General features: G+C 39.0%; 1 protein-coding gene across 4 annotated transcripts; it reads left to right on the plus strand.

Moving 5' to 3' along the window:
- The first annotated feature begins 8,484 nt into the window (after positions 1–8,484).
- LOC119889423 (T-cell immunoglobulin and mucin domain-containing protein 4-like) lies at positions 8,485–16,420 on the plus strand. Of its 4 annotated transcripts, XM_038700358.1 has the most exons (5): positions 8,485–9,229; positions 9,427–9,756; positions 9,828–9,884; positions 15,611–15,704; positions 15,843–16,420. In XM_038700358.1, exons 1-5 carry the CDS (start codon positions 9,187–9,189, stop codon positions 15,895–15,897), a joined length of 579 nt encoding a protein of 192 aa, XP_038556286.1. In that variant the 5' UTR covers positions 8,485–9,186; the 3' UTR covers positions 15,898–16,420. The 4 variants fall into 4 exon arrangements, with proteins under 4 accessions (XP_038556286.1, XP_038556284.1, XP_038556287.1 ...); XM_038700356.1 differs by having other exon boundaries at positions 9,427–9,884; XM_038700359.1 differs by lacking the exon at positions 15,611–15,704.
- Positions 16,421–23,022: the final 6,602 nt, after the last annotated feature.

Here is a 23,022-nt window from a genome sequence, read left to right on the forward strand (position 1 = left end):
AGCTGGAAAGTAAATTATATTGAGGGGATCCTTAAATATGGATTTCAAAATCTGATTGACAAGAGGGAGATTGGCTCAATACAAGTCTTTCTCTCATGATCATTGTTGTTACCATTGAGATTTTTCTGCATTGATTGTAGTTGAATCAGCGTGATGAGGTACTGCTTTTTTAAAACTAAATAGAGCAGCTGTGTTGTACACTTCTTCACTAATTACCTTCAGTACAAGTAGACATGCTAGCAAGGGCACTGAAAAGTAGCTAACTAACATATGTGACAATCTATGTCTCAAATAACCTCGCCTTGCAGGTTATAGCAGTCCCTTGAGAGTCTCGCATCATATTGCAAGGCATCATGAAAGCGTCAGCATTTTAACAGGTTACACTCATATTCAGTGCGTGCTGCTGCAGATTTTCTATGATTTTACAAACACCTGCTGTGATTTGAAGTGTGTAAGCTTTGTTGTTGTTTGTGTGAGTTGTACTATGGTGCACCTGCATGATAAAAATATATTTTTCATTTATGACTGGGCATCTGATTTAGATGCTTATATTTTCACGTTGTTGTGCTTGATCACTTTAAAATGTGCACCACATGCATGACAACAGCAAGGATACATGTGTGAACACACAGAGAGAACACAAATTTTCTCATGAACCTTGACTCTTGCTGTGTTTAGCGCTGAGGACTCGTGGCCTTGGGTTGATTCACAGTATTGTGGCTGTGTCATGCTCTGTCTGCTCGGACAACCCGACAGGAAAAAACTGTCTGATAAAAGCCGCGGGGGTTTTGCTAACAAGAGGACTTGCTCTTGCTAAATTTGTTTGCCTCTGATTGTGTAAGTCTGTATCCCTGTTTTGAGCCTATAGTTTACTCAAATCGGTGCACCTGTGTCTGAAGCACGAAGCGACGTCCTTTAAAGTGGTAGGCTCTGCAATAACAAAATTGTAAAAAACTATAAGGTCCAAACATTTTAGATCACTGCCACTACGGGACTTTGTGCACAGGATAATCTTTCCCTTACTGGTCCCTGCTCACGTCCTCGTACTGTTTTCTCAGAATCTTTCTGTCCTGCGTTAGTTGCACGGGTGGCCGGGCCATGTGAGAAATGAAAAGAGGACTTTGTTTCCCAGTGGAGGGACAGAGTTGGATCTGTATCAGCCTCGGGTCAGGAGAACTTCTTCTTTTCTGTACACTCCTAATCATCTTTCCTTTAAGGGCATGTTTATGTCTGCACATTTTTCCCCTTCGATTGTGCCGAAGAAGACTGAACTCATGTGAATGCTGTTGGTTAAGTAGCCAATATCCTGGAGTACCTCTCTTCATCACGCTGTGTGGGCATGGAGGCACAGTCTCAGCATCCTACCTTTCTCATGCCCATTTTTAGGCCATAATCAACTACCAAGTACACAGCACAGATGACTGTGAACATGGTAAAGTGGTAAGTCAATGATCTAGAAAACGACTGTTTGTGGGAAAAAACATGTTTGCAACTGCATCTCCCACAACGATGCTGCAATGACTAACAGTGACGATTCATGGCAGCGTCCCAACACGCTGGGGGTGGAGGAAAAAAAGAAACTAAACAAACACTGGGAATGTTCAGAGCAAAGGTTCATTGATTAAATCTACATCCTTTAAATAAGACACTGTGAATACTCTTTCTTTCCCTGAAAATCCTACAGGCAAGTGTACTGCAGAGTGTGAGGTGTATTTCTATTTGGGATAGATCTACACATCCTGTCCTGCACCAACTTCTCTTACTTCATTTCCTCTTCCTTTCACTTCCATCCTGATTTCCTTTCCTTACTCACTTTCAAATCTTCTTTCACACATTCAAAAATGAAATTCCTTCCTCCCTCGCCTTACTCTCTGTCCCTCATCAAGTTCTGTGTCTTCCAGGAGTGCTTGGAGGCGTTTCCGCTCCCAGCTCCCCATGATCACTGGTCTCCCTAGTGGGATATTAATAGGAGAGAGGAGGAGGGTAATGAGACACACTCCCAGGGGGATGAGAGTGGGAAGTAAGAAGTGGGGAAAGGGCCGGGGCTCCACAGTCACCGGGAGCGGCAGCCATTAATCTATCAATGCATGAATTCCGCACACACACACGCACTCACACAGAGAGAGAGAGAGAGAGAGAGAAAGAGAGAGAGATTACAGTATGTTCTTGTAGTGGATATAAGTAATAAATGGACAGAGAGAAAGAGTAGACATAAAAACCTACTCTGTACTCCATCTAAACTATATTTACGCTGACTCGATTCTCCCACAAAAAGTCCATAAAAAATTGGCATGAAATCTCTCATTCATGGTTGAAAAAAGTGACAAAACCAAGAATGTTATAATATTTTCACATGCTTACTCTTTTCATTATTCTTCACAGGTAAACTGAATCCGTGCAAAATCCTGTATTTTCTGGTGATTTCGTGGATTCATAGAGAGATTTTGAAGGGTTTAAAGCTGGATTTTGTATGTAATGCAGCAGGTTAACAAGAGTCCCACTTGGGCTAGGTTAGGGTTTGAGTTATACTTTAACTTTGGATTTTGGGGCGGCTCAGGAGATAAAGCGGGTTGGCCGTTAATCGGAAGGTCGGCGGTTCAATCCCTGGCCCCCCTGGTTGCGTGTCGAAGTGTCCTTGGGCAAGATACTGAACCCCGATTTGCCCCTGGCCGCTGTTCCGCCAATTTTATGAATGTGTGTGAATGTTAGTTTCCGTTTGAGCACTTACGCTCAGTGTATGAATGTGTTTGACTGGTGAATGCAGATGTAGTGTAAAAGCGCTTTGAGTGGTCGAAAAGACTAGAAATGCACTATACAAGTACGGAGCATTTACATTTTACCCATTGGCAGCACCTAGGCAAACCTGCAAAACTAGACAGATATGTTGAACGTATCCTGCTTTTAATTGTATTGTGTTAATTCCCATTGTGATAAAAAACAGTGGAAATGTTTGTCTCGTCTCATCTCTGGATATGTGATTATTCTGTTGATTTATGTTGTCTCATTCACTATTATAGAGTTGGAATTGCCGTGAGCAGAAGGTTTGCAGGGAAGATTGCTTCGAGAGATGTGTGTTTATGAAAATGAGAAGACTATGAGTCAGACTCTTGCTTCATTATCTTCACTCTCAACACTGGTATCAGAAACTTGTTGAAACAAACCACAAGTGCCCCTTGCAGATCACAGTTCTTGTTGTCTCTGTATCAGCCATAGCCCCAACATGTAGTTACATTTTGGAAGAGATGGCCATCAGCTATAGTCAACAGCTCCTCAAATATTATATGTTGTTTGTCCATGCCCTCTATAGTGACACATGTTTTCTGATTTGATGATACTATTGGCAGAACAATATCATTTGTCTATTCCTTCTACAACTGTTACAAATCAAATCAGCTGGAAAATAAAACAGTTTTATCACATGACAATGCTATGGTTAAAGTTTGGCTAGGTTTAAGCACAAAAACAACTTGGCTAGGTTTAGGGAAAGATGATGGTTTGGGTCCAAATAACTTAAGCTGCGTTCCGTTCCGCAGTGTACATAAACAGTACTCCCTACTCCCAGGAGGATGTCGGTTAAGGGAACTTCCCTCGACAGAATGCCTCCATTCGGAAAATCCTGCAACATCACCAACACAGACATCACTCCCTCTGTGTGTAACTCTGGTAACACACCCCGGACACCTGTTGCTGCAGATGTGGAAATTGTAAACTACTGAAATAAAATATTGAAACAAAAACTGATACCATTGCAAAACTTTTTCTATTGAAATGTATGTAACTTGGGAATAAATGTGATTTGGTTTTAATTTAGAAATGTGTCCAAAAGAGATGAATGTTGTGCAAATTATTTACAGACTAGATTATACGTAGATTACAGATTGTTAAATTATATGCAGATTATTCACAGATTATTGTTTTGTAATATTCATGTTATGTTGTCCTTGATAATTATGAATGGTGCATACATTTAACACCAGGTCCCTCCGCTGTTCGTTAGGTTACTTACGTTTGTAAGTGCAGCTAACATTGGCACTGATGTTCGTTGTAATATTGCAGTTACATGGCTATGCTAGTCAAACCAAGTATAAATCTGTGACGAAGTGGGTTTGCTCACCACTTGTCCCATACAGGCCATGACTTTCTAGTTTATACATATATGTTTATGTTTTTTGGTAATTTGCCATAGCTTGTGTAAAAGTGCACAATTTACTATTCCGGGTTGTTTGTGTTTGTATAATGTTACAGGCGAGTGCAAAGCATATGATAAGTTAGAGTAAACACATAGTCATAAGTTAGTTTCAGCTCAATTTTATTAGGTTGCAAGTTTAAACATGGTTTAATTGTTTTCCTGTGTTAATACCTTAATTGTTTGTTCCTTTGTTCAGTTCCACCATGCAGGATAATTGTTTGGGGAGGGGCCGGCCTAAGCATTTCCTGTTTTATAGGAATAGGGTGGTCATGGATGACATCACCGGGCCAAACCAAGTAGAGGGTTTTCTTTCTTTATAGGAATGTTTCTTTTGGTTGTTTTTTGATTATTATGAATAAATGTGTGAATAACCCTGACCTGTTTTTCTAGGCAGTGGGAGCAGAGTGAACTGATAACGAAGTTCCAAATATTAAGAGATTTCTAGATATAGATGTTGTGGAGTAGATCAACCTGCATCAGAATGGGATGGGCTTAAGCAGTTGGGTGTGAATTGACCACCCTATATAAACAGGGGGGAGAAAAAGGAGGTGAAGGTGTGCTGCTGTGAACACGTGCCTCGTGTTAGTGTTGCTATAAGTTTGATGTGTTATTTTTCTTTTGTTATTTTGGATTGAATTATCCATGTACTACCATGGTCAATAAAATAATCGCTTCTGCAAACATATGATGTTGGAGTCTGCCTACCTACCACCTTCCTAGCCACTCTGGCCAGGCTACACCACAAAATCCAAGAACAGCTTGTTTCCATAGAGATATTGGATTATTTGATTTATAAATAATTACAAACATTGTTGTTTTCAGGTAACCACTTAAAGAGTCATACCAATAATAATATGTAACTATATATGACAGTTTGGAATTTAACTTGACATTGCTGAAAACCCTGTGCAGTCCACTTTGCAGGGAACTATTAGGTGATATGAACGCACCCTTTGTTAAGATTAGGGGAGCTTAATTGTCATGGTTATGATAACAAACACATGGTTAAGGCTATAGAGAATGATCATGGTCATTATTAAAACAAATGTTGACCGCCGGCTGGAAACAGGAAATGAACAGGGGTATCCCTTGTTCAATGTTTTATTATCTGACCCATCCACCCTAACCTGCTCCACATGCAGACTGTGTCACACTGACTATGTCACCTGACTTCCTCCTTTGCTCCCGTCACAATTACTTTGGCTGTGAGATGGTCATTAAAATGTAAAAATATGTATGCTTTGTGTGTATGCTCCAAAGTTAAGCTGAAACCCCTTAACACACAACTATAAATACACCTTAAGATGGCTGAGACGTGAAATGTCGAAGGGCCACAGCGCAATAACACAAAGATGACTGCAATATTTATTACGAAAATATTTACTCAGTGGTTCTCGGTGGTGGTCTATCTTATCTAACTGATAGTGCTGACAAGCAGAGGTAAAAAAAAAAAAAGCTGTCATCGGAGGTGAACAGAGGGCAGATGAAACCTGTCAAACCAAAATATTTGTTCAACACTGCGACCATGATGTCATCAGGGCATCAGATGTTGAATATAAATGATTTATTTATTTATTTATTTTTTTAACCTGTCCTGCCCAACAGCCTGGTATAGAGTATGATGACCTGGATACCATATTGTGCCAGACAGATTTTACTTAAACAAGAGAGTATTAATATACTCCTTTGTCTGTTTTATTATTTATTTAATTATGTATTGATTTGTCAGCGGGCTGGACAGGGGGGCAGACACGGGGAGGGGGGGGGGGCACAAACAGGCAGCACAGAGAAAGGACAAGACCTGTAAGAGAAGGGGGATGGAAGGTGGGGACAACAGGGAGTAGCAGAGGGAAACACCAATTGCAGAAAGCAACGAAACCTACAATAGAACAGAGTGGGGGGCTTGGGGAGGAGAAAAACAACAACAAACAAACACAAACAAAAACAAACAATAAAAATAATAATAATAGTAAAAGACAACCAGCCGAACAGCAGCAATAAACAGCTGACATAGTAAGACAACTAAGAGAAAAATGAAAACAAGAAACAGTCACACACACTAAACAAGCAACACAGCACAGCCACGAGAGCTGGAATAATAATTAATTTAAATAAGTAACTGAAAGAAAAGCATCAGGAATAATTCTACCAACAACCTAAAATTGTTTGTGTCTATGTGTGAGACTGTGTGTGTCTGTGTGCGTGTGGGTGAATGTGTCTGTATGTGTGTGTGTACATGTGTGTGCGCATAAGCCTGTTAAAGAATGTAGTTGTTAGTGAGAGTGGGACGCCACGACTGTGCCACACTTACCCCAGCAACAGGCAGGCAAGAACCCCAGATCAGGCAAGGCCGTCACCAACCCCACAGCACGATTGATTAAAATGATTAAATACATTTCACACAAGGAGTTTTGTAGCACCTCACAATGTCACCACTATCTCTTTCCATGTTTTGTGTCAAAATATTTTTTCCATTAGTAATATTCACTGAAAGAATTACATCAAACCACCATTTCTCTTTTAAGGTTTGTATAAATTCTCTTGATAAGTGGAGCGGTAAATGTGTTAAATGTGCTTTATAGAGAGTATTGACAGAAGCATCTTCCAGAATGCTGTTGTCCCATTTTTTCATAAGCAGGTTTGTGTCTAATCAGGAAAACACATAGTACTAGAGGTTATCCGAAGGACCAAGGAGCTGTCTGACAGCTCATCATGGATCCTCTGGCATCAGCAATATTGCTAATCAATGCTTTCTCCCGCCTGCAGTGATGGATCATTTTGGGAAACCTCAGACTGAAAAAGAATGAATCTGTGATGTATGTACTGTATTAGCATACCTATTATTCTTGACTTATTTTACATTTTGTGGAGGAAAAACTCAAGATCAGCTTCTCTGTTTCAGTTCCTCCAGAAGTGGAGCTGACCAGGCAGAGACTTCTAAATATGACAGAATGACCTCTGTTGTCTCACTTCTCCTTTCCTGTTGGCTCCTTGCTTAATCAAACATTGGCAAAAGTCACTCAGCCACTAATTTGTCAGTGCTGCCACTTTGGCTTTGAACCAGACAATTTTTTCTACTCTAAATGCCATTTTTAAACCTTTATCTCTCCAGCAGATATGTAATGGCTTCAATTTCAACCCAAACAGGAAATCAAGCTAAACAAAGCTCCTCCAGCAAGTTTGAGCATGTTTTATGGAGGTTTTATGGGAGTTGTCTTATAATCCCTGCTGTAGTACAGGCACATTGGTATTTATTTTCATATTTTAAAACAAATGCTACCATAGAGAGAAACTTCTATGACTTCAGGAAAGTTTTTTCATTCATTTACACTGTTTGATTTCAATAAGTGATACAAAGAAACCCCAAATTAAACATGAGCCAGCTTTAAGTAATATTTTCTTACTATATTCAAGTCAATTGAACGGTTTCAGTTTCAGTTTGTCGTTAGTTGGGGCAATGTGAGAGTGTGTGTAAGAGAAATGACAAAAACTCAGGACATCATTGTGGGAAGACAGTGATTTATGGCGCACTATAGCAGCTCAGTGGTGGCTGACAGTGTTAAGTGGAGGTGGAGACAGGCCTGTCAGAGGTGAGCAGAGGGCAGATAAGACTGGCAAAGACAAAATATTTTTCTTAGGCTGCTGTCCTCACATACACACTCTGACTTTTCCTTTTCATTAGTAATGGTCACAGAACAATGAACATGGAACATAGACTCATACATAATGCACATGCAAATACACACAGGCACCCACAGACACTCACTGGAACCTGTCAGTGGTGGATTTTACCTTACCTTACATTAAAAAAGTGTTGCCAAATATTAATACACACTTTACAAATAAACAAATGACAGAAATAAATATGACTACAGGAACAATTTTAGCAAGTTTTTCTTCTAGCTTAACATTTGAAAAAAATACAGATTCATATGTTAAAAGGACATTATTTAGAGAGTGGAGCATGTGGTTGAAAGTCAGACAGGTTTGGTAAGATGAGGTTCAAGGGGCCATGTGTAGTTTTCAGTGGCCTCTAGTGGTGAGATTTCAGATTGCAACCACTACCTTTGCAAACGGGTGCTTGTGAGTGTGCTCGAACTAATGAGCAAAACAGAGACCAACACACATAAATAAAAATAAGTCATTCATAAAAAGTCATTCTGTCCATGTAGTTACTTGTACAGGGCAGAATGAAATAGCGTTTCTCAAGGGCTGTGCAATCATTCAGACAACATACAACATTAAATAGATAAATAAAATTTATATAAAAATCATCAAAGGGACATGCAGGTGATTCTACTGTATATAAAACACTGTCTCCTCCAGGGCCAGCAGAGAGAAATGTCTTGAAAACAATCAATCACATCCAATTGACCACAGCAATCTTCAGTGTACTTCCACCACTATCATTACTGCTACTCCAGTTACCACTATTACTGCTGAATATAAGAGGAAACTTTAATGATTCCTGAGGGAAATTGGGGATTTCAATCAAACATGTGCAAAACCCAAGAGTGACATCATTGATTTAGCTCATTTTTAGGGACCACACAAGCTATAAGACAAAAGAAGGTTTCTCAAGTGACAAAAACTGCTTTTATCAGTATATGACAATTACTCAGTCATGTTGTGTCATCTTCTGGCCCCTTTTACCTCCCTACACAGAATAAATGCAGTATTGTGTGTTGTATGTTACATTTATATTTCACATAGTCAAATATTTTTGCTTATCTTCTTGAGCTGGTGAGAGCTGATATTTATATGGACAATGATGAACTCATTTGTGGTTTACAACAGCAGATAAGACAGCTCATTTTAACAGTAAGCATATTATGAGGATTCAAGTCCAAACATAGACAAGACTAGTATTGATTTCCTTCCTGATTTTCAAAAAAGGGAAGTTAAACATTCAGTGAATGATACTGTCCTGCAGTGTGTGTGGGGGGAGAAATTCATCTTATCCTCATTTCAGGACAGTTATACAATAGCCTACACACATGCGTGGTCTTTGTTATTTTTTCCTCTCAATCCTGACCCAAGGTAAGTCGATATTCTGTGCTTATTTGTTTTCTTCTATTTGTAGAGTGCTTGTGGATATAAGAGTTGCGGAGTGTGTGTGTATGTGCATGATGGCGGGGAGAAGGGTGGTTGCATTTGTGGGCTTCGCATTTCAGAATTACAATTGCAATTTGCATCTTATCGTCCAGTTTGACCAAAGTCGTTGATGTCTTCCACAGTGTCTTCCAGCACCTTGAAAGTCATTGGGCACAATGTCACTTTGCCCTGCAAGTATGACACCCAATCTCAGAGTGTCTTGAGTTTCTGTTGGGGACAAGAGACGGTGCCCATGTCCAAATGCTCCAACACCATCCTCTCCTCCGAGGATGGGGCTGTACAATTCAGGCAGTCCCCCAGGTACCAGCTGCTGGGCAGGGGGACAGACGGAGACATGTCCTTGACCATCCTGAACGCTCAGTGGAGTGGTGCTGGTGTGTACGGCTGCAGGGTTGAGATCCCTGGGTGGTTCAATGACTATAAGGTCAACACATACCTTGTCATGGAGGAAGGTAATGCTCATGAAAATCATCCAGGGGGGATCATGAACTTACTCCATCTTAAGGTATTTTGTTTATTCCAGCTCCCGTGGAACAACATGTTACCGATGCTTGGACACTTACTACTGGTGGGACACAAGGTGAGCAATCTCCTGTAAATGAATAAATAAGGTCATAAAGTGGTGATTTTGATCAAAATTTTAAATCTAAATGTCTTGGAGCAGCTGTTTTATTGGCAATGTTTTGTAGTCAATGATAAAGCATACTGTATGGCATTTAACTTTATGCATAAAGTTTTATACGTTGTCGTGACAGTTTCAACTTCTTACAAAAATATTGACAACTTTCACAACAAAAAATGCAGAAGTTGGTGACCCAACGTTTGCCACAAATGGAAATGCAACAATTAAGGTATGGTACTGTTTATTTCAAAAATGAGGAAATATAATACAGTGATACAGAACAAAATGTATAATTATACTTTTTACTGTACAAGATGAATCCCAGAGGGCTAAAATGAAAAACTACAGTGTTTTGTGTCTAAAGTAATGCTTTTTTTTTTTTTTATTTGAAGAACTGAAGGAAATTGCAAATCTAATCTAAGGTGTTGGCTTGCAATTAGACTCAGTTGGAGAATTCATTCATTTTGGCTGGGGTTGCACCAAATGATAATTTATAGGAGAGCCTTTCCTGATCTTATTTGACTTTATTTTATCCCTTTTATTTTATTCTATTTTACTAATTTTATATTTATCTTAAATGTGTATTTTAGTCTTTTCTTTTCTTTATCTTGTATTGTTTTTGTATTATTGTTTTTTTGGGTATTATTGTTTTTTGGGTATCATTGTCTTTACACTTGTTAAAACACTTTGTAACTTGTTTTTGAAAAGTGCTCTACAAATAAAGACTATTATTATTATAATTGATTATTAAGATTATATAATGAAGATAATGGGTAGACACTCAGTTTATGTACTAGTTCTGGGTTTTCAACAAGTTCATTCAGGTGTGTTAGCCAGAACACCACTTAGGCCAAATGTATGAGTATGAAATGATGAGCGGAGAGATAATTCTTATTCTGTTTCTTTATTCCTCTTTCTTGTGTGAACGAGTTGGAGGATGGGTGTAATGCTAAGTGTGGTTTCTATAAAGAGAGAAACAAATACAAATGAATAAAGGAAACATATGCGTACAGTCATTCCTCCTTAAGCACTACTATACATTACCAAACATAACAAAAACAATAGTCAGGATATGACGATATATCTCTTAAACTCTAATAATATAAGCATAAAGAAAGGATTCACACCCTTATTATATGGAATTCTCAGATTTTCTACTATGCGTTAAGTTCCCGCTTAACAGACAGCACTTCCTGTCACCTTTGATACGCTTTATAGCCTCCAACTGACTAAACGGCTGGCTGCTTTTATTGTGACAACCCCGTACCGGCTGCTATGTTCCGTTCGAGCTAGCAAGGCCTTGATTCAGAAGCATCTACAGCGCTCCAAATAACAATATTTAACACCACTTACTTCTTATTCTACTCAACCACCCAGTGCTGAACAATCCTAACAACAAGCAGTAAAGTATAAACATGTCTAAACACGATATTACATATTTTTAATCAGACGTACCGAATCAGATGAGCCGAAGCTCGAAAGTGAATGTACGAATGCGGATCTAACGTTAATTAGCACCGCGTCCCTTAAACTCATAACTCTTATCCACATCAAACAGCAGAAATAACAACTGGTTTGACAACTAAATTCAATATCACAGATGTACTTACTCTTCTCATTTACGCACACTCTGAAGAAAAGAGCAGCTCACAACTACAATACAGCTGACCGACTATCTCCATCATACTGTATACTAATTGTGTGAGGTCAGATAATATACAAATCAGCACGCGCTTTGGCTACCCGGTTACAATGCTAAATAAACGGAAATAAACGTGAACCACAAAGCCCATTATGGTCAACTGTACTAAATAATACTAACACTAACATAACTTTGGAGCCTTTTCTACAGATTAGTTTTTCGATTAGTCAATTGATCTAAACTAATTTAGCGAATAAATATTATTATATTATTTTGTAATTGCTCAATTAATATAACAATTAATCCAATTACCTCAAGTAATTTGTGGATGAAGTGAGTGCCCAGCCGTAGTTGCGGCACATCTGGGCTTCTTCAGGAACATTTTGTCTGAAGAATAAAAAACATGTCATAGTGTGCGACTTTACCATTTTACTTTTATTGAAAAACATAATTCAACTTTATGTGATTTTGCACATGTGGGACACCCACCAAAAACCAATTGTGAGAGGCGAGTTGTTACAGTAAAACGATGGGGGAAACGTGAGTCAGATTTGGAGAGAGGAGTTTGTTGTGATGGAGTAACATAAGGAAATTAAGTCTTGCTAGCAGCTCCTCTATGTACAGGCTACACAACAAACTCCTCTCCCTTGGGCCTTTCTCATTTCCCAAATTTATGTCTCCTGGACTCCTCGATCCTTGACTCCTCGTGGCGCGTCTTAGTCCCTCCCACCAGAGTTGCGAGCTCAAGGAGTTGAGGAGGGGAGGCAAGGAGTGAGGAGTCAAGGAAACAGGCATTTAACGAAGTGAGATGTCCTTTCCTCGAAGCCATTTTAATGCGTCGTCAGACATGTTGCAAAGCTGCATCATCTGTCCACTGTTAGAGCTGTGATCTCTATCAGAAGAGCTGACAGGCTTTTGGCACTAAAGCTACAGATCACATCTTAACAATCAAGAAACATGTCTGTCAATATTATAACATGTATTATAACATGTAGAAACATCTCGAGCCTCTGTCCAATACTGTCTACTACAGATTACAGTAGCCTACCATCATTCACTAAACAGAAATACAATACAAAAAGTTATTTTGGGTGCGCCTTTTGTCTGTACACAGGAGATCATTTCAGCCCTCAGCCTGATGAGGTGAGAGTTTCATCATCAGTCCCTTTACAAAATTACTAACATTTATCTCATATAGCCCCAATTAAAACTGTCACCACAGGATTATACTGTTGTAATGAGTGCAGACTACATGGGCACTATAATAACTTGAAACATCATTGCTGAATGCTCTGGTTCATAATCCAGCCTAATAATTTGACTTCAGCAGCTGATTGCACTTTGTCAAGATTAGCCTATAGCAACTGAATTGGTGTCATGTGCAGATCGGCTCCTACATTAACGGAATATTAATTTATGTTGCTGTGGCTCCTGCGTAAATGTGCACAGCCTCTTTGGAGGCAACAACATCAGTGATATCAAAGTGAAATGACATTAAGGAATGCGGTTAGTAAAGGGCAGAAAGTTTTATCGCGCAGTTGATCATTTTAAATAATTAATACAACTTGTGAATACAGCAGGAACACTGTAGAGTCCTGCTCCGGTCATGGGTTGGTCCAGCTGCATGTCACGCCTCTTTTTAACATCAAAGCGGCTGAAAAAACTTTCGCAAAGGATACAGGTATCGTTGTTAACGATAGTACTTAATACAGCTGACTACCAGAACAAAGTCAACACACTACTAATGGACACAAACACATATGAGACACTGAGACGAGACCCAACCAGTGGATACAAGAAAAAGGCCATAGAATGTCTACAACAGTTACAGAAGGACAACACCATCACCCGTGAACAATATTACCGTTTGTATCCTGGAGAAGCCATTCCTTGCATTTATGGACTACCCAAGATACACAAAGGAGCCCCACTCAGGCCGATTATCAGCAGCATTAACTCGGTCACCTACAACATTGCCAAACACATTTCCACCATCTTAGCTCCATTGGTGGGAAACACGCCTCACCACGTCCAAAACTTTATTGACTTTGTAAACAAAGTTCGAGGACTAAAACTGGATCCAGATGAAACCATGTTATCCTATGACGTGACTTCTTTGTTCACCTGCATCCCCACCATAGAGGCAGTAGAAACCGTTAGGAAACGGCTACAACACCCTGGACAACAGAACTAGACTCAGCCCTGACCAAATCTGCAAATTACTCGACCTCTGTCTAAACACCACCTACTTCCAGTAGAACGGTGGATTCTACAGACAGTAGCATGGCTGTGCCATGGGCTCACCGGTATCCCCGATTGTGGCAAACATCTACATGGAGTGGAGAATAAAGCCCTCAACTCCTTCAGAGGAATAGCACCGAGCCACTGGTACAGATATGTGGACGACATAAAATTAAAATTAATAAAAAATTAAAAGCCAGGAAGTGCAAGCCTTCACAGAACACATCAACTCTGTGGACAGTAACATCAGGTTCACACGAAAAGATGTTCACAACAACAGTTTGGCCTTCCTGGACTGCGCTGTACACATTGAAGAGGACAGGAGCCTGCAGATTGGTGTTTACAGAAAACCCACACACACAGACCAATACCTACTCTTCGCTAGGGGTCATGAGAACACTGCACCACAGAGCGGAAAACATACCAACAAGCGCCCAAGCCAGAGAGAAGGAACAGAACCACCTGAAGGGGGCACTTACAGCCTGTGGATACCCTAAATGGACCTTTGTGAAGACAGCCACAAGATCCAAGAAGAACAAAACTACAGGGGAGGAGGAAAAGAAGGTCAAACGCAACAACATTGTGATTCCATACGTGTCTGGAGTATCAGAGAAACTCAGGAGGATTTTCAACAAACATAACATCCCTGTGTTTTTTAAACCCAAGAACACAATAAGACAGATGCAGGTACACCCCAAAGACCGCACACCCAAACACAAGAAAATCAATCTAGTGTATGCGGTTCAATGCAGTGAGGAATGCACAGACCTGTATATTGGGGAGACTAAACAACCACTAACAACCACAAACGCATGGCTCAACACAGAAGGGCCAACTCCTCAGGTCAAGACTCTGCAGTCTACTTACATTTGAAGGACAGAGGAAGGTCTCGTTTGAGGACCACCAGGTGCACATTTTAGACAGAGAAGATGGATGGTTTGAAAGAGGTGTCAAGGAAGCATCTACACCAGGGTTGAGAAGCCGTCATTGAACAGAGGAGGGGGTCTACGCCACCACTTATCCCCCACTTACAATGCGGTCCTTTCATCACTTCCCAGGAAACTCAACGAACGTAACCTATTGGCCTCAGGTGAAGATACCAACGATGGTTGTTCAGTCTTGGCCACAGGTAGTCTTAACGACTGTAACCACTGTCGTCACAGCAACAAGGAACACTAACGAACCAGCGGTATCGATGACCCGGGCCAACGACCCCACTGAGGTTAAATAGCTGTTTCCCTGCCAGTCAGTCAGAACTGAAGAAGTCCTTTGGATGAAGGACGAAACGTCTTCCAGTATCTTCAACCAAGTCCAGTTGACCTTGATTTTAACCTTCGTTGGATACAGGTATCCTCGCTTATAGCTCCTCCAGCTAGCCTCCTCGATCCTCGCACCTCGAGGTGAATTTTTAGGAATTGAGATGTCCTTCAAGATGGGGTTTCCTGCAACAGGTCGCCTCTCACAAGATTTCAGAGCGAGATTTTTCCTTGAGTGAGACTTCAGTTTCTTGTTTAAAACAAAGGGTTGTCACCGGGAGTCACTCATCCTTTCCATGATGTTGTCAGACACCCAGTATAACAGTCTGAGCGTGCAGCTACTCGTATTCCAAAACTTTTGGTACCTACTAGTCATTTCAACCCCAAAATATGTGAAAGGTTTAAATGGTTTTAAATACCGAGATTACCCTTTAAGGCTGAAAGTAAGAAAACAGTTTCCAATATACTGAATATTTATGGCACATAAACTATGTGCCACTTATAAACGACCAAGTCCCTCATGAGAAGGTTAATTTTCATTGCAGGAAGAATTCAAAGCCTTCCTGGAAGTGGGGAACATTGGCAGGATAGTAGCTATTTTCTTCCTCACCATCATCATAATCCTCGTCTTATTTATGCGTAAGTGTGGAACGAATTATAGTTTGTGACTCATGTGCCATTCAGATTTACTTTACACATTTAAATCGGGCGTCTATTGAACACTTTATATTCTGTATCATCAGATATCATTTTAACGTTTGTATTTCTTCAAACCAGAGAGAGGATTTCTGCCGAGGAAGACACTTCAACATCTCAACACCTCAGCTGCTGAGAACATTTATGAAAGCGTCCCGATGCCTGAGTGATGGTCAACGTTGCGAGAACAAAGGAGTTTGCAGATTTCTATAGGCAACTGCTTGCTGAACTTGTCATGTGTTGACTCTATTCACCTTTAGAACGCTTGTCTATTGTTTAGTAGAAAATGACCTATGTCCCTAGTTAATCAGATTACAGCATTGAAAAAAAGTTTCATACACCCTGCAGATTAATTGATTGGCTTTTATTTTCTCCCAGTCTGTTTTTCATGGAAAAACTGATGTCACAGACCTTAAAAGCTTGCGGATGGTTCAGACTTGTGGACACAATGCCACCTACTGGATTTAATACATTATTACTGGACTTCTAATTCAAAGTAGAGAATAGGTTTGGTTGGTTAACAGTTTGGCTGGGCAAGCTGAGATAGAAATGGAGGACAGTGTGGGAGAAATGTCAATTCATACTGGGGTCAAGTCAATTTTATTTATATAGCACAATATGACAAATCACAGTTTGCCTCAAGGGACTTTACCTGACTATGTTTTTGAATAAAGTTGAAAGGTAACATCTAAATTGTTTACTGAAAAACTATTCCCAGTAAGAATAAAATAAAAAGTAAAACATGTATGCATTATTTATATGAATTTGTGCAACAAAGTAAGCAAAAAGAAAGAAATCAGATGTGAAGACATTTTTTCTGAATCAGTGAGATAAATGCTCTGAATGAGGCTCTGACTTTGTGTTCACAGCATATTTCATGGCTGATAGCAGCAGAAATGTGTCACTTTGCATGATTTAAAATTGTTGCTGCTCTATGGAGGTCTCTCATTTGCAGGTGTATATTTTTTGTGAATTGACGGCACACATCTAAAAAAGAGTTGGTACTTTTGTAACATTATTCTGCAATTTTCAGCAAAATCTAATAAATGTAACTACCTCCTATCACTTCATGGATTGAGACCAAACAACAGGAGAGAAGAAATTATGTTGACAACCTTGATAATGTCTGTCTAATCATCAAAATGAAACCACTTCTGGAATAAGAAACCAAAACCACAGAAAAGAAAATTTCCCTTTCTACATTCCTCTTCTGTCAGCAGAAGTTGTTTGTGTGAGCATCCCAAGGACAGCGTGATGTGATTTGGAAAGATTTCAAAGCTGAAACCACAACGTGATTTGGTTTAGTGTCTTTCAGCAGGTGATCTAAATCCGACTGAGACAAGAGAGTAAAATTATCTTTTTAGGCAGAAGATGCCTCCCTCTCCTCTTTTGTCTACTCCTCGGTAAAACAGCCATGAGAATTATATGCACTTATTCAATGATGAGTTTTTATTTAATAGGGGATAGCGGGGTATGTTGTCACACTTTTCACACCATCTAATATTTACTGAGCACCGTACATCACAATGGTACAAATGTCAAACCAAATGAAAGAATGAAGTCTAGGGCAGAAGTTTTGTATTCATTACATCTTCATATCTTATCTCATTATGGAGCTGTAGACTGTTGAATAGAGAGTGTGCGCTTGTGACAATTTGCCCCATCGGCAGGTAAGTTGTCACACTGCATAGGGTAAATTGTCACACTGGATTATCAAACAGTTAGAACACTTAATTGTGAATATTGATTTCAATTTCAAATTGCAACCAGAACTAAAAGTGAAATCAATCAACAATCAAGCCTAGAGAATTTGGAAAATAAATAATTTAATTCAAAACAAAAATGTTGTCAGAGCACACATTAAGTGGCACAACCTCTTTCTTTGAACTTTGAAATCAAACGTTCTCTGGAGTGCAAATAGATCTATGGTAATTGAATGTAATGCTGCAGATAACTTGCTTAAATGTGTAACTTCTTAACAAAACAGATGTGGTGTTTAAACACACTAATGCAACAATGTGCATTTTTGTATGACGTACATATGTATCTGACTAATCAGACATGAGTCACAGTTCTGGCACACATAAATTGCCAGGCCTGAGGTGCAAGCATCGCGGGCCCATTTGTTGCATTTCACACACTTAAACCACGTCTTCTTTGGAATATTGTATGAAAATGGCTCCACATGAAGCCAAAAGAGATGTCAGCGGCTTACATCAAAATCCTTAGCTGTACTTCTGATTGATTAGTTATTCAACTTCACCTGCCTGACTGCTTTTAACATTATGTCAGGCGGTGTACTGTCATTCTCTGTCTTCTGTTTATAATTTTCTTCCTTCCTTCAAAAACACATTCCTCCTTGCAATTACAAGCTTATTTGTCTATTAACCTTGTTGCCTAACTAAATTAATAACTGGATCATGTAGTGTGTGTGTGTGTGTTTGTATCTACTAACATACTACATGCCTACGGTATAAGACCGTATATACTCTGTCATGAATTCAGTCTTGTCAAGGCATATGGCTGCTGCTGTAAACTACAGTGTGTAAGATTCTATTTACAGTATCATTTAATACTAGTGTCAGAGGTAATTACACAATTTCACATAGTTTTTTGAGCATGTTCTATGTGTTTATTTGTACTGGGGCACATGTGATGACTTGCCCCAAAGTCATTGAGACAACTTGCCCCAAACTGACATGTGTGCTAATGTAGGCTATTTCTCAAGGTTAGCTTAACATAGCACTTCAGTTGAAGTATTAAAAGACGCGTTATTGTCTCCTCTACTTTGTGCAAAGTTATCATTTTGAACATTCATACCTAATAAGGTTGGAATACATAAAATGTAAAGTGCAAATGTTTTACTTTTGAAGCAAAAAAATGATAAAATTGTGCTCACCGCAGAATAGAGTGACCTTGACCACATGTGAACAGGAAGTTGAACATAGAAAAAGAAGTCACACAAAATGGTTTTTGACACAGAGCCTCTAGTGTTGGAGTTATGAGCAGTGTGACAACTTACACACGAGACAACTTATCCCGCTCTCCCCTATATATGACCAAATATTCCTTGTGACCAACAGGAGTTTCTTCCTTTTCAGGTTATGTGTCTGCAGAAAGCATCATACTCACAGGAGAAGATGTTACTTTGAAATGCAATTATGATGCTCAATACTATGTCAGGCTTTCTACATGCTGGGGCCGAGGGGCCCTTTCTTACTGCACTCTTAGCTACCTGCTCCTGGTTGACCTTGATAAACGTGATGTTTCCCTCATCATCAGGCAGGATGAGGAGAGCAACTCAGGGATGTAGCCTACAGCTGTCAGATAGAAATACCGGCTGGTTCAATGATCACACAAGAGGTGACTCTAACAGTAGTGGCAGGCAGCACACAGAGAAACAGAGAAACATGTTTCTACAGTAGCCCAAACTGACAAAATGCTCTACAGAGTACATGGCATCACTATGTTCAATAGTTACGAAAAACAAGCAGAAGAAGAAAAAGAAGAAGTAGTAGTAGTAGTTGTCTGGTGTTTTAGAAGTAAGAAGAGAAATTAAATTTGGACAAATGGAGGACGCAGGTATTATTCAGCACAAGAGCCGACAGTGCGTGTTGGCCGCTGTAGTTTCAAGTCTCAGCGGTGACTGAGCCATTGTTTGTAATTTACAACCCTCACCACTAGATGCCACTAAAACACACACACTGAACCTTTAAGCTACAGAAAAGTAAAATCCACAAAGGTATTTCTGCCAGAGTTTCCATGACAATCACAGTTTAATTTAAGGTAGTTATGAGGTTGGAAAATGCATTTGTTCCTACCCTTAACCAGTTCAAACCACCTCAAAATTTGAGAGGGTTAGGAGCACTTCAGCTGCAGCCACAGTCTGCAGACGAAGCACCACATGTGTTTCATATTGTAATTTTTATCTCATGAGTTTCACTGGTTCAAGAGAGAATTCATAATGATAATGATTTTGGAACAACAAAGTCTCGGAAATCATAGAATTAAGGCTTGAATATAACATGATGTCATCAGGTGACATGGTTGTCTGTTGGTCTTTTTATACTGAATTAGTGACTCACAGACATTTTGTTTGAAATATTACATTAAAATGGGTTTAGATGTAATGTAATGGAAATGATCGTGATAACATTGTGTTTGTCTTTCATTTCAACATCACTAAATTCAATCATGTTTGTATGAGATAATCTCGCCCTTTTCTTGCTGTTCCTCTGAGCTGCAGTCAGCAGCATTCAGTATGACAGCCCAAAATATAAATTTTTCCCCTGCAGATGCGTTACATCCTTTGTTTTATGAGCAGTGTTTTCATACGCAGGGATAAAACATGGTACACTGCCTATGACTGTAATGTTTTTTTTTTTTACAGACTTAATTGGCTGTATCAGTTCCTTGCAAAAGTGTTGACGACATCCACATTTAAAATTGTAGAAGAAGCTGGGCCAGAACTGTTCAGCATTGGAATTGTCACATCTCTGGTACAGTAAATGTTTTATTTCCAAAATAGAATATCAAAAAATATTGTTTAATTATTCCTAGCACAAAATTTCTACAGATCATTTTACTTTAAAAAAAAAAGTGGTAACATACTCTCAGTTGGCTATAATTAAAGCCTTAGTGATGTGTGCCTAAAGTAATGTTTTAATATTAAAAACATAACAGTACTTCATTTTTATGGCCCAGACTGTATATAAGATTATCTTCACTATAATATTAATCCTCGTCTTTATTTTCCAAAAGGATGGAAAGGATTATATATAAAAGTGGGCATCTATCGAACAGTTGAAGTCACTGAGTGAGCCTTCCTTCTTCCATCTTATCCTGTCCTAATAACACACTTGGAAGATTTTGCAGAGAACAATTTAAAATCCAATGCCAACATTCAGTACCACTACAGGAAGTAAGGAGCCTTTATTTAGTGGTCGTGGATGAACAACATATCTAGCAATAATAATAATCCATAACCTTAACCAAATGTTTTACTGTAGTTGCCAAACAACTTGCCTCTCACAAGATTTCAGAGCAAGAATTGTCCTTGAGCAAGACTTGTGTTTCTGCTTAAAAACAAAGTGTCACCGGTTACCAGACACCTGGTATAACAGTCTGAGCCTGTCTGTGGCAAAAATAAGCTTTTTTTGTGGATGTAATTTTGACGCGTACAATTGCCAAAAAGGAACATTGCGCATTTCAGCCACTGCACCCGTTTTGTGGCTGTCGGCTGAAGGCATCTACTGCAAAGATTCCAAAATATTTTGGATCTAGTCATTTCAACACCAGACATATGTAAAAATAGGGCCCAGGTTTAAAATACCAAAATGATTCTTCAATATCTGTCTATCCTGGGAGAGAGATCCCTTCCTGCTCTTCCTGCGGTTTCTTCCATTTTGTCCCTGTTAAAAGGTTTTTTGGGGGGAGTTCGAATCCAGAGTCTAACAACAGGGGGTGTTGTATGCTGTGCAGATTGCAAAGCTCCTCAAGGCTAATTGTGATTTGTGATATTGGGCTATTTAATATAGTCTTAGTCTTAGTTGACTTAATAAGTAACACTTTTTTTTTTAAACCAAATTTGCTGCTCGCATTTTACAGTGCCCCACTATTCTCTGATTAATTAATTTACTTTTCCTGTTTTTCTTTCTTTTTGTTTTGATGGCAAATTTAATCTCCCAGCATGCTTTATTAAGTCTCAGTACTTAAACTAAAGTTTAATGGAAGCTGATTCGTGGACACAATGCCACCTACTGGATAAACACATCAAAATATTATAATAATAATAATATAATAGAAATTTCCACCTTGAACACAGCTCTCAGTCTTCCACATTGTCCACATTTTGATGGTGCTGTGTGTTTTTTCTGTAAGAATGATGAATTGCTGTGATCATACACATTCTCAATCTCAAGATTTGGGTCCTTTCAAAATGATTTTGTGTATTAACAAAATGTATTTATTTTATATATTTTAACTCAAATCTTAAAATCAAACTTAAAAAAAGTGTGCGTTCCACAAATTACATAATTTTCCATTTTTTAAATTTTGTTCCCATTGAATTTCACCTTTGAATTGAAGTCCTCACGTTCCAGTGAAAGTAAGTTGCTCTTTTTCTGTTTTTGTTCTGGTTTTTGGAGTGTTAAAAAAATTAATTAGTGTAGCAAGGTAAGCAAAATCCAAGAAATCATGGGTGAGGCATCTTTTCTGAATCAGTGAGAAAACTCTTTATGTGGCTATGACTGTTGTTTTCAGGAATTTCAAATGTCATGACCGACAAAATCTGAGAAAAGCATCTTAAAATTGCTGTTGTATGTAACTTTCTCTTTTATTGCTGTCTACTTTTGTGGGTGTACCAGGGTGCACATGTACAACAGAGTTGGTGCTCTCATGTAGTAGTAATGAGTTGAGTTAAACAAATATGTGAAGCTATCCCATAAATCCATTTGGATTTGGATTTAATGTAGAGCTAAACTCAACATTTGTGATGCTATACAGGAATGACTAAATCCATTAAGACTGACTCTGCAAATATGAAAGTCAACCTTCTTTCAATCCTACAAATACCAACAATAGTAAAAAAAAAATCTACAGCTTTGTGTTTTTGAAATATTGCAATAAACAGTTAGTTGAACGTGTCTATGGGAGTGATCAAAGAGGAAGTTCGGTGCTGGGTTACTAAACATCCAGCAGACCCAAATGTTTACTCAGCAGTCTAAGAAGCACACAACAGTTCATGGCCCTTGAGTAAACCAGACTTTCTATTTTTAAGTGTTATCAGGACCTAATGGGTATACGTTTTTAGAAATGAAGATGAAGATAATATATCGGAAACCATTTTGTGTTTTGCTCACATGCTGATAATTAAAGTTAATATTGAAGTTAGCGTTGAAGTTAGTGTTTAAAGTCTTGAATGTCTTCTACTGGACCAAAATCATTTTCCAGTGTGTGCTCAATTCAAAAAGTACTGCACTACAGTACTACAGCTCCTACACCCAAGGGAGAAGTTAAGAGTTTGAATGGTTAAACTAAAACCTTCTATCCCTATCACTTCACGGATTGAGACCAAACAACAGGAGAGAAGACATTATGTTGACAACCTTGATTCTGTCTCTGTCTAATCATCAAAATGTAACAGTGTACCACTTCTGGAATAAGGGAACCAAAACCGCAGAAAAGGAAACAGCTCTTTTCTACATTCCTCTTCTGCCCGCAGAAGTTGTTTGTGTGAGCATCCCAAGGACAGCATCATGTG

This window comes from Micropterus salmoides, unplaced genomic scaffold (assembly GCF_014851395.1).
Source record: "Micropterus salmoides isolate LMB-PRFRI ecotype aquatic unplaced genomic scaffold, ASM1485139v1 Ms_hic_scaffold_5, whole genome shotgun sequence".
In the NCBI taxonomy this organism is placed as follows: Eukaryota; Metazoa; Chordata; class Actinopteri; order Centrarchiformes; family Centrarchidae; genus Micropterus; species Micropterus salmoides.

Bases quoted from the DNA above. Each gene is read 5' to 3' on its own strand.
- LOC119889423 (XM_038700356.1), top strand. From the start codon at position 9,187: ATGCGTGGTCTTTGTTATTTTTTCCTCTCAATCCTGACCCAAG. The intron at 9,885-15,610 runs GTGAGCAATCTC...TTTTCATTGCAG, and splicing joins TACTACTGGTGGGACACAAG to GAAGAATTCAAAGCCTTCCT. The intron at 15,705-15,842 runs GTAAGTGTGGAA...TCTTCAAACCAG, and splicing joins AATCCTCGTCTTATTTATGC to AGAGAGGATTTCTGCCGAGG.